Raw genomic sequence first — 12,737 nt, forward strand, 5'->3', positions numbered from 1 at the left:
TTAATTAATCTCTTGCTTTAATGGACATGTGATTGAAAGCACAATAAGCATTTTATTACTGGAAATTTTACCTACCCACTGTATACTTGCAGATAGCTTTGAGTTGTGTGCAGATACTTTGAATATTTTTATTTTCATGTCTGATAAAGGAAAATGCCAGTTCTGTTTTTTCAATATTTTGACATTTATTTCGTAATTTTCTGCACAATACATTGTTTTATCATCAGTCTTCTTCTCAACCATTATAAATTTTGAATAAACAATTTAAAACAAAGAAATTTAAATTTCCTGCTCAAACAATAATTGAGTTATAATCAGGGACCAACAAAAATTGCAAAATTTTAAGGGCTTGGAGTAAATTTTTGGTCCTAGGCAAATTATTTCACTAGTCTCTTGCCAAATGATTTTTTTAAATGCATTTGGCGCTGAGTACATGTTGACAATTAGCAAAAGTTTTGAAATTTTTAGTTAAAGCAATATTGGAAAACAGGGAATACAACATTTTTGAGAAAAAAGTTGAAGTATGGAATCATGTTCAAAAAAATTCAGTGCTCTAAAATATTGTCACTTTTAAAGTAATATTGTGTCATTAAATATTTCTTTGAATATAAATATCTATTATTTTTTTCTGCTGATAATGATTATAAAATTATTATAAAAAAAATTTTACTTTTTGCACAACTAGTTGAATCAAGATGTCTCAAAGTAAAAATTTTCAATAAGTTTCCTGAATTATTTGCACTTCTGTTTTGAAAGAGTCCTATTTTGTAAGGATTAAAAATAAAAATTAATATTTTAAACATTGTGATACTTGTATGTTGTTGAGTCAAGGTTTAAGCTGGGTTCAAAAGATCTTTAGCTTAAAAGCTAAAATTGAGGGGGATAGTTTGACCAAAATGCTGAAGTGTTACACATTTTCATATCTTTCTTAATGCCTCAGTGTGTTTCATCTCCAGCTGAAAATAAAATTCATGTTTCATCTGTGTCATCTTTAAAGAAATAAGTGCAGCAGCTATTTTTTTAACATAAAATAAAAAAGAAAACACGATTGGTTTTTAGATTGTTTGCAGACCCGTCCTCCTAATAATGCAGTTAGGGAGGGGACATAATGCCAGATAAGACCAAGTATTATTGAACTAAAACATCTTAGCTATGATTTAAAAAGGATTAAGTTGTCTATCACCATGCATGCTTCCATTCTAGGATCATAATTTTTTTAAAATTATTTATCTTTTATTGAGCAAAAAAGTGAAAATGCTTTATTTTCATAATTGAGATAGTGTTTTCGCATGTGTTGAGTATATGTTTATAATATTGTCTTTGCCTACAGGGTTTAGAATATGGAAGATACTTACAACAAGTTGTGCAGGCTCTGGAAGAGGACAAGGACTTTGCAAAAAAGTTGGAAAATATTAGTGCCGAACACATTAGGGTGAGTGAATTTTTTTTTTTTGTTACAATTAGAAATACAATAGGCTGTTATTAAGAGGTTAATGCAATTCATTTTTAAAATTAATTTGCTATGTCTCATATGTATTTATCACTAAAAATATCATTTATAAAGTATTTATTAATAAAATTAATCCCTTCTGTTTAGCTAGTAAGTAAGGCATTTGAATTTCATGTTATGCAGAGAATAGAGATCCTAATATTAATTCCGTAACTGCTAAAATTTTCAGACAGCCTTAAATTCATGAAAAGTTTTTTGAAATTAAGTAATTTATGTAATTTTGTCAGAGCTTTAGAATTTTCTGATTTATATATTTGATCAATATGATAAGCACCCTTAACTAATTTTAATTTCTAATCTTCAAAAACTTACGATGAACTCAAATTAAAAATTTATATTAATTTCTATGAGTCACTTAAACTCAAATGCAACTAGATTGAAATTTTAAAGGGTGGTGTGGGAAAATGACTATCCTACAAGTCTGTTATATCAAATGTAAAACATATTAAACATTGAAAATAACATTAAACACAAAATTAGTGATGTCCAAGTGATGGCTGCTGTGAACAAAAGCAGGGGAGTTTTATATGCACGGATGCCATCAGATTTCAAACTGCATAAAATCCAAATGAAAGAGTAAAAAATAGCTGTAATGCACAAGCATTACACATAATTCCCAAAAGTTGGCAAGTATGCAAGCAGTTTTATTTTCAGGAAAAGTTTACAATCAACTTTATTGTTAAATCAAATCTGCAAAATTTCCCCAGATGACTCAAATTTTCCCCAATCCTAGATCGCCGAATCAGACCTATTCTGTACCCCTGCTATGCACCAGCTCTGTAAACTAACTTTGTCTGTCAGTACTGCTTCAAGAAAAAGCCTTTAATTTAAATTTGTAACCAATATGCGTCGACAAATTTTAGAGTTGTGCCACTACTATTGACAGTAAGCAATATATTTTTATGAGATTCATCTAGAAGTTTATTAAGACACATTATTATGAATAAATAAAAATTTCTATTATAAATGCATGTGTATTTGATTTTGATATTTGGGTCAATCCAGTAGAAATCACCCAGGCCGTGTTGCTCGACATTTTTGATTTTTCTAATTTTTTTACCAGTTATTTCTCACTACTAAGTGAGTTCAAAAATGTTGAAAGAAAATTTTTTAGGCTCATACTTTTTTTTTTAACACTCCATTTTAAGTTTGCTTAGTTAATTTTACAGCTATCAAGACAAAACAAAATCCTACATCATCAGAATGATGCCGTAGGTATGATTTGCTTTCAAAATATTATTTAAGTGGTGAGAAAGGTGAAAAAAAAAATTAATAAAAAGAGGAGAGTTTCAGCTCTATTTTTTCTTTCTTTTGTAGATATAATACAGGACTACTTGTTGTAGAAGTTTTAAGCTTGAGAACTTTCTTTTTTTTTTTCCCCCAAATTTTTCAAAAATAGCAAAAATTGCACTTTGGCGAAGTTTAAAGTCTAATATCTCAAAAAGGACTGAGTGAAAATTATGAAATTGATACAGGTAACACCTTTTCATGACATGAAAATATGATAACTATTTGATGAGTGAGACTCATCTGGTAGTAGAGTTATAGGGCATTAAAGTTGGCCAAATATTGTATTTTCGCAAAGTTTAAAGTGAAATATTTCAAAAGGGACTGAGTGAAAAATAATGAAATTAATACAAGTAGCACCTTTTGATGATATGAACCTATGATTAGAATTTGGTGACTGAGATTCAGCTGGTATCAGATTTACAGTGCATCAAAGTTAGTCAAATATTGCATTACACATACACAAAGTTAAAAGTTAATTAATAGATAAGCTTCACTTTCCAAACATTTAACAGCAACAAGAGTTCCTCTTCTTTAATAAATTAAATTCATGCGATAGAAATATGCACAAAAAATAGGCAAATGAATAAATGAAATAAGATGGAGGAGCATTGTAAAGAATCTATCTCTATATACGAGGGTTGATCTAAACGTGAGGTGATATACATTGATTGTGAATATACAGGCAAACCAAAAGACCTTTTAAATTTTCTATTACGGGCAAAGCTGTGTGCGTACCACTAGTAAAGAACATATCTCTACATACAAGGGTTGATCCAAACGTAAGGTCAACACTTTTGAACTCGCTTAGTAGTGAGAAATAACTGGTAAAAAAATTAGGAAAATCAAAAATGTCGAGCAACAAATATTATTCTTTTTGGGTGATTTCAAATGGATTGAACTAGAGACGTACCGAGTAGCAGTTTGGCCGAGTAGCCGAGTACCGAGTACTCGGCCTTTTACTACTCGGCCGAGTACCGAGTTACCGAGTACTCGGCCTTTCACTACTCGGCCGAGTTACCAAGTACCAATTATGTTTTATGAAGAACCACCGACGCACATGTGATGAATTATGAACTTATTGGAATAGTAGTATAGACCTCCTTGTCCATATAATAGTTTTTAAAACTAAATTCCTGCTGAAATTCAATTTACGCATTATATAAACAATTTTGTTTGTGTCAACAATTTTACAAAAAAATTATTTCTAAAATTAAAAATAAATAAATAAAAGGTATGATAAATCAAGTTGGAATTAAAACAAATTTATGCCAATCAGTTATAGTTTTAGTCCGCCAAACATAAATAATTTTAATACAAAAAATGTGCAGGAACACTGCAGACATGTGTTTCTGACCCCCCCTCCCCCCCACAAGGAACGTCTTTTTCAGTGCATAACATGTGTGCTAAAGAATGTAAAGACATTCGACAAAAAAATCCGACTTTTGTCGGATGCCTTTATATCCACGAGCTCCCATGTGGTGCATTGAAAAAAGAATTCCTTGTAATGCCCAAACACGTGTCTGCAGTGTTCCTGCACTGTGCTTTCAACGTTGTTTTATTTTTTAAGCAAAGGTATTTTCATAATTTTTAATAACTAATTTTTGTTTGTAACAAAAATCCATTTTCAACATAAAAATTCCATATTTTCTATACTTTTTTTTTGCATAATTTTACATAAATAAGTTTTATCAACTTTGGGGACATTAAAATAAAGATTTATTCTATTGAAGCATTAAACTTCATTATTCTCAAAATTTAAAATTTTACTTATAAATTTTAATTGTAAATGATTGCAGAATATAATACTTGCTCTTTTTTCTATAAATTTTAGTATCTGCCTTGGACAATATTCAATTTTTTGCAACTACTCGGTATTGGCCGAGTATCTGATCAGAATTTGGCCGAGTACCGAGTACTCGGCAAACTGGCCGAGTAGGCCGAGTACCGAGTAGTTACCGAGTACTCGGTACGTCTCTAGATTGAACCATTTTAGGTTTTTTCCGGAAAATAACGATGCAGCAAAACATATTTTTCTTCTGCCACGTAAAATCCAGAAGAAAGGTTTTTTGAGCAATCACCATTGCTTATTGTTCTCATTTGACTGTTTTTGGTGTCCGTGCCTTTTTCAACTTGGACCAGAAGCCTTTGCAGCACCACCGCCCACCGTCCTCTGCTGGCGGCGCGGCGCGGCTGCTCCGGTTTGGAGCTATCTGCTTCTCCTGGTTGGAGGCGTCCATGTCCTACACACACGCATGTTCACACACATACACACACACGACTTTACACACACACACTCACACACGCCTACGTATATACACACAGGTCTACGCGCACACACAACTATGCACACGTAACCGCCCAGGAGGAGAGACAGGCTTGGGGGGGGGGGACAGGAGACGTTTCTGGAAACAATAACTCCAATGAGTAGGGTCCTGTCTCAGTTCGTGATTGCGAAAAACATAATTTGGATTCAAAATTTCAGAATTCAAATTAATTTTCTTTTTATTTTATTTTTTCTTGAAATCTTATATTCACCTGGAGTCAAATTTTCAAAGCATTTTTTTTTTTTTTTAGCATTGAAACAAATGAAATCTTTAAGGTCACCCTAACGCATACTTAAATGTTTGAGAGTACTAATGCTACAATTTAGTTCTTAATGCAAGGGTTAAAGAATAAACAAAGTAATTTGGTGGCAGATTTTCAAATAAATAAATCAAGGGTTCAAGTATAAATTTTTATTTATTTTCTTAGGTAGAATTTCAGACCTTTTTTTGTATGATTATTTTTTAACAAAGTAATTGAACCCACTAAATGTACATTTAAAACATGGAAAAACATTCCATTTTTTAGCAATTAAAATGAATGAGTCAAATTTTACTAGGTGGCTATTCAGCTTTTTTAATTCAGTTTTTTTTTTAGTTCAAAATATAAATGTTTTTTTCAATGCATATTTTCCTCAATCTATTTGCACGGGCGGGATATTTTTATGCACATATTTTCACTTTTTTCAAGAGTTCTAAAGTTTGGCTTTTGTGATTTTACGTGTTCTGGCTGTGACCATTCAATCACTCCCACAACCCGTACAAATCATTATGTTTTGAGTATGATACTGATAAATGATACGTCATTGTTCCTTATTTTGGAATACATGATGACTAAATTCCAAACTTTACTATTCCCTCCCCCCATAAATGTGAATATGTGCCTGAAAATCACCCCCATGCAAGTGGATTCATGGTGATCTAAGCTGTATTGATACGAAAATTGAGTTATTGCTCACGCATACAATGTCCTTTTTTCCTATTCTAGAGTGGGCACATAGCAAAAGAGCTGGAATTCGTGAAACACAACGTCCGTTCCAAACTGGACGAGCTGAAGCGCATGGAAGTGGACCGTCTCCGTAAGCTCCTGCAACAGCAGATGGAACGTACCGAACTAGGTCTGTACCGTGACGGAGACGGACATCTCTTGAACTCTCCCGACGGCCGGCGTTGGAGAACGATCCCGAGCCACAGAAGTGGTTCCGAAGGTGGTGTTGGGAATTTCTGGCTAGGTTGTCTCCTTCCCCCCCTCCCTCCCTCCGCCCTCATTGCTTGTCTTTCCCTTCGTGCTTCCATCAGATAATTTTCCTTTGCTTTTTGTTAAAATTGGGTGATTTTTCATTGTGCTGCTGGTTGTAACTTTGCTCTCACTTGCAGCAAGTTTTAGTCATCAGTAGGCTGCTTTCAAAACATTTGACTACTCCAATTAGAAAGTAACTTGCAAAGTTTTAAATCCAATTTCACGGAAAGTAAAAATTTGTTTTCTAAATGAATTGAAGAACATGGGAAAATTCAACGCCTGTGAGGAACTGCTATGGAACTTGGTTTGCGTTTAGATCTGAGCTCTTTTGACGGTGACACTGCTTACCCCGAAACTCATTTCAACCCAACTTGGCTCATTTTTCACATTTATGCTTTGTTGAAATAAATGTATTTTGATAAGGAGTTAATGTAAGAGGATTGTCCTTTTCTCCTTTTCATTTGTAACTTTAAATTGTCATTGCATACAGGTTCAATAATTATATTTTTCCTTTTTCTCATTGAATTTTTTGTGTTTAGATAATTAGCTTAATTTTAAACTTTTTCAAATATCTTTTTTTTTTGTGATTCTTTGAAATGTTGAGTATTAAAAATGTCTATTGAATTGAAAATACTTAATGATGAAACCAAACAAAGATTCCAGAACCTTTTTCCTTTTTCACGGTGGCGACAGATCAGGGAAAAGTCAGGGAACTTTAATATTCAGGGAAATGTCGGGGAATTTCGAAAAAGAAACGAAAATTCAGAGAAAATTGATTAAATGAAGTTTTTGTTTTGTTTTGCAAAATTAAGTACCCTAATTTCCTACACATCTTCCCCCAATTTTCTGTTTAGAAAAAGGTAAAATTAATGAGGTGCGATTATACACTGCCTCATATTTGTGTATCTTTTTTTCTCAACGTCCAAGTATTGAATTTTAATTTATTAAACACAGGATGAACTTTCTAAGATTGCTTCTGTGTCTGTAAAGTTGCTTATTTTACGTAGCTTGAGTTTACCTTTCACGTGTTCCATGCTAATAAACAAAGGGGAAGCCGTCATTAACGTCGTAGCGCCCTTGCCTTTACTCACTGTCTTGAACTAATTAGCATACTGTAATCACAATTTCAAGAAAAAAATTTTGTTTTTTAAATTAATACAGATTTTAAAAAAAGCTTAAAAAATATGACTTCTTTGCATTTTTAATTTAATTGCTAAAATTAAAAATTTTAAATGAAAATAAACTTTAATTTTTACCATCGCTGTTTCGCGTTGCCTCAGAAAGTTTTTTTTTCAGACTTTAAAATTCTTTCATTTTAAAACCAAGTTATATATATTCAGTAAATTACCGCCCATTAGCCAGAGCTAAAGCAAAAATACGTGAAATACACCGCCAGCTCAGTCATTTCCAGCTGAGGACTGCAGTTTCGTGCTTATTAGCACTCATCAGCCCGGCATAGGAAAGTGACTGAGCTGGAGATGGAAAACCTCTTAAGGAAGCAAAGAATGCGAAAATACCTTGCCTCGCGTTCAATCTTCGAGTTGAACCGAAACATTGCTTCGGTCACTTGTCTGGTCTGCTAATTCTATATTAGCTACCAGTTTGTTTCGCACTCTTTGCTTCCTTAAGAGGTTTTCCATCTCCAGCTCAGTCACTTTCCTACGTCGGGCTGATGAGTGCAAATAAGCACGAAACTGCAGTCCTCGGCTGGAAATGACTGAGCTGGCGGTGAATTTCAAGTTATATATAGTTATATGTATATATATATATATATATATATATATATTTTTTTTTGAAAATAATTGATTGTTTTTTGCATTTTAATATTGTTGTTTACAAAAGTAATCTAAAATCTTTTCCCTGACAAATAAAGAAATCATTTGAAATTAAGTTACCTTGTGTACATAAGTAAATATTTTTATTGTTTTTTAATAGTTAAAATTCCGTATTCATTCATTAAAACATAAATTCTTGATTAGAAAGTAGCTCAATATGCCTGGTTTTTAATAAGGTTTCAGCTTGTTTTATATAAATATGTCTCTTATTTACGTAAATAAAACTAAATTACTTCTATACTTTCACTATTACTAGTTATTCTTACAGCAATAATTATACTGCTTGAAAATTTAGTTTAAAATGATTTCCTTATAAACTTTTTAGTTTTATTATGATTAGATATTTCTTTAAGAGTGTTTGTAATAATTTCTCAGAATCCTTATGCTAACTGGTTACTGGAAGTAAAGAGTATTTGTTTTAGATTTCCTATAATATTTCCGTGTAGATATTAATGTAATATTTTTATTTAAAAAGGGAGCATCTTTTCATAATATATTTTTAATTAACAGCTTAAAATGTTTTTTTCAACACTGCATTTTATTCAATATGCAATGGTTTCAAGTAGGGCAAAGCAAGGAAACCATTATCATTGGTCAAGTAAATCAGGGAAATTTGGTGAACTTAATCAGGGAAATCAGGGAAAAGTCAGGGAACTTTTTTTCACAGTTTCTGTCGCCACCCTGTTTTTTCATACCTGAACAATGCTAAAATAAATTTTGAATATATAAATCATGTTTTTTAAGCAATGTTAAAATGTTTTCAAACCTTTAATTTACGCTTGATAAATCCTTCTTCTTCCCTTTGTGCTTTGTATTAAAATGTCTTTAGACTTTTTTTAATTTAAAAAAAAAAATGTTTTTATCCCCTTATTGTTGTGTTTCTAAAATGTTACATAAATGTCACTATGTTTGGTACAAAAATTTCGTTTATTAATTTAAGTATGTTCCCTTCTTTTATAACTAAAATCAAGATTTGATCTAAAATTAATTATAAAACTTTTACTTATAACTATATAAATTTGTCATTTATGTCCAAGTATTATTTTATCGTAATAGCGTTTCCTAAGTGTATTTATGATTTATCGGAGATATATTCCATAATAACAATACTTTTTGCAGGTTTGGATCGTAAACGAGTGAAGATACCATCACATTTAGACATTGAAAATCCCCACAGTTTTGAAATAGAAGATTTAAAGAAATTGATACAAACGGTTTGTTAAGTTTTTGTTTCATTCCATCTTTTATAATTTAATATTTTCATTCATTTTGTGTTGTTGCATATATTTTTAATGGATTTTATACTTTTCATTTTCTGTTAATAGTTTTGGTTGTGATGTGAAGTTCAGTTTCTTATATGGAATACAAAAGAAATGTTAGTTTTTTCAAGAAATGTTCCTAATTTTGTGTCTCACTTAATGTAAGTACACAAAACAGCACATTTTCTCGGAACCTACTTACCATGTAATAGGTACCTCGCTTTTTCAGATCTCAATTTTTAAAACTTTAAAAAGAATCAGAATAGTGATGCAAAAGTATTCAGTTATTGCTTTCCTTAATCTTCTAAATGATGCTAAATTTTAGATTAATAACTTGGTAAAGTAATCAACAAAAAAATTTCCCACTATCGTGGATAAAGTATCTTTTTTTAATATACTGTAAAATCACATTTTTGAGGAAAAGCGCCTATAAAGATGAACTTCAACAGCAAAATTTCAGATTACTAATTCTAATCATTTAAGAATGATTAGAAACAAAAATATCATAATGGTACATGCTATAAATATTTATGATTAGTGTATGTGTGCAAATTGGCCATAATAACTACATCTTTATGACCACATCCTAATTACCATTTCTTTTTTTATGGATATGCCTCATATTACCAAATCTAAAAAACCGCAACTCATGACAGGTGTGAATTTCTCCACCATTTCCGTTCCATTTCATTTGTAGAAACAAGAAACCCAACGAGTAGGGTCCTATTGCAATTCGTGATTTTGGAAAACATAATTTGAATTCAAGATGTTAAAGTTCAAAAGAATGCCATGGCTGAATACAGGATTTATTTAATTTTTTTCTGCCTCATCAAGAGTTTTTTCATGATTTCATTTTGAGAACAAAGAAAAAGTACTTTATGCTGTAGTGCAACTGCTGTGCTTATGCCATATTCCATCAAATAGGTAAAATTCTCTGAATCTGCCCCAATTTTTGATGTGACCAATATTTTTCTACTTGTTGATCTGTGACATGTACTGTCGGCCCCGATTACTCGTATATCGTCGGTTCTAAGAAATATTATTCAATAAAGCAGGCTATTTGATAAGGCGGGGAACTTTTATTTACCTCTCTAAATTGAAGACAATATGTCTTAAAACGTAATAAAAATAAATCAATCGCTATATAAAGGAAATAATTAATGTTATTGCTAAAAAGTTTTTGAAATATACTAAATAAACAACAAATAAGTTCAGTAATTAGTATATATATTACAATTATGCATGCAAATTATAAAAAATAACTTTCAACTTGAGTTATAAAACCTTGGTTTTGGCACCTTTTTTCAGTGTAAAATTCCGAAAGTAACCCCCCTATCGATTATAGCCCCCCCTTTTTTTGTGGAAAGTGAAATCACTTTAAAATCCTGAATATACCCCCCCCCCTTCACCTGAAACTTTTCCGATCATCTTCATTTGTCACTCCCTGCAAAAAAAGGATAACATTTTCTGCTTTACTTGGAAAGCATTTACAAAGGTTTAGTTCCCCCTCCATGTGCAGTTTTGCTTTTCTAAAAAAAAAAAAGAAAGAAAGAAAACACAATGATTTAAAGAAAACAAAAATGGTCTCCATAGTTTATTCCTTCCAAAATGTTTAGACTCCTTTTGATGCAAGGGCGCCCTTTTTTTGTTCATAAGTATTACAAAAGAAATTTATATGGTTGTACTGCTTTTTATTCATTTTGGAAGGAGCATTTTTGTTCTGATTTGCGAAACTGAACGATCTTCAACACGGCGCCGTTTTGAAAACGTGACGGCATTTTGGAAACGTGTTGCTTAAAAAGTAGCGCGAAACTTAAAAATAACCTTTTTTGAAGGAGAAATAATGTAATTGAACGAGTTTAGGATCATCAGAAATGTAAACTTTACTAAATCGAGTAAGAGATTTGTCTGTGTTTGCGTTCGCGATTTTTGTAAAGCTCAGTTTTCGAAATTACAATCTTTGTAACGAATTTGCGACCGTGATTGCGATTTTCGCTTCTTTTCTGAAACAAGAACATTAAGATTTTACTTCTTTTACTGTAACTTTATTACTTTCAGTACATAATGAATTTTCAAGCGATAAATTATGTGGGTTTTGCCAACTTAAGGTGCAAAATCCTTTCTTTCGAAAAAAAAGTGCGCCCTCATGCAATTTATTACTGCTAAAAAATTATGACAAGTTTTTATTAATTAATTTCTCTTTCTTCATTAATATTAACTCTTATTTACTTATTATTTCTTTTCTGTACTCTAAAATTAATACTACTAAAAACAATTATTTTCACTAATTTTTCAGAAAAATCTCGATTATAACCCCCCCCCCCTTCTGAAATCAACAAGTTTTGTTTTGAAAATAGGGGGGGTTACTTTCGGGATTTTACGGTATGTTATTTTTGGAAAAATTCCATAATAGGGGAATGCTTGCTCAAAGTCTTTTGGGAACACTTTTCTGACTCCTTTTTTCCCCTCCTCGTCTACCATATCTTACAATTAATATTTATCATCGTCTAAAATTGGTATATTTATTTGTCTTATTTAATTTAATTATCGACGCAGTATTATTATTATTATTATTATTTAATATAATGACAAAAACGCAATAAATTTGATAGAATAGTGCAAATGCTTTGATGGAATATGAATGTTGTTTTTCTCACCCGTTGTCAGCGATAAATATTACTTTATATTTTAGCGTCAATAATTGTTCTTACTTAATTTCTTTCTAAGTTATTCAAAATTTTTCTCAACAAAAACATTTGCGAAAGCTCAATAACATTGTTCAATTATCCGGGGAAATTATTCGATTAAGCGGGGATCTTCAACATTGCGTCTGTGGGGAAACATTTGGTTCAGGGAGGTTTTATTCGTATAGGTGGGATATTCGTTTATATCTGTTACCCGATTATGCAGGGAAGACAGAACCTCAGTTTAGCAAGGTGAATTCTCCCACAGTTGTGTGAATACTTTAATGAGAAATGTAAACATTAATACAGCTTAAAATTAAATATCTCCCTTGCCGCCCCCGCCTCGGCCATGCAATAAATATTTTAACTTTTGCTGAAATTTGAAAAATCAAATAAATAGTTATGTTGATCCCCTATTGAATGTTCTGAGTCTGTTTGAAATAAAAAATATATATATATGCAGTGAAACCCTGATTTTACGTCCCCGGAAGCTACGTTTTCCCCGTATTTCACGTTTTTTTCATCAGGTCCAGTTTTTCCATATACTAATAATGTTAATTTAACCCACATGAATAGTTAATTATTTATTAATGTGTCC

General features: G+C 31.5%; 1 protein-coding gene across 5 annotated transcripts in view; it reads left to right on the forward strand.

Moving 5' to 3' along the window:
- LOC129230600 (nucleobindin-2-like) overlaps positions 1 to 12,737 on the forward strand; it is a 41,440-nt gene that overhangs the window by 4,688 nt on the left and 24,015 nt on the right. For 4 of the 5 annotated variants that reach the window (XM_054865005.1, XM_054865007.1, XM_054865008.1 and 1 more), the window contains exons 3-5: positions 1,331 to 1,432; positions 6,110 to 6,329; positions 9,316 to 9,410. In XM_054865005.1, coding sequence (XP_054720980.1) covers positions 1,331 to 1,432; positions 6,110 to 6,329; positions 9,316 to 9,410 — 417 coding nt within the window. The remainder of the gene's footprint in view (positions 1 to 1,330; positions 1,433 to 6,109; positions 6,330 to 9,315; positions 9,411 to 12,737) is intronic. The other variant, XM_054865009.1, reaches the window with a different exon arrangement.

The sequence above is a fragment of the Uloborus diversus genome, chromosome 9, assembly GCF_026930045.1.
Source record: "Uloborus diversus isolate 005 chromosome 9, Udiv.v.3.1, whole genome shotgun sequence".
Taxonomy (NCBI): Eukaryota; Metazoa; Arthropoda; class Arachnida; order Araneae; family Uloboridae; genus Uloborus; species Uloborus diversus.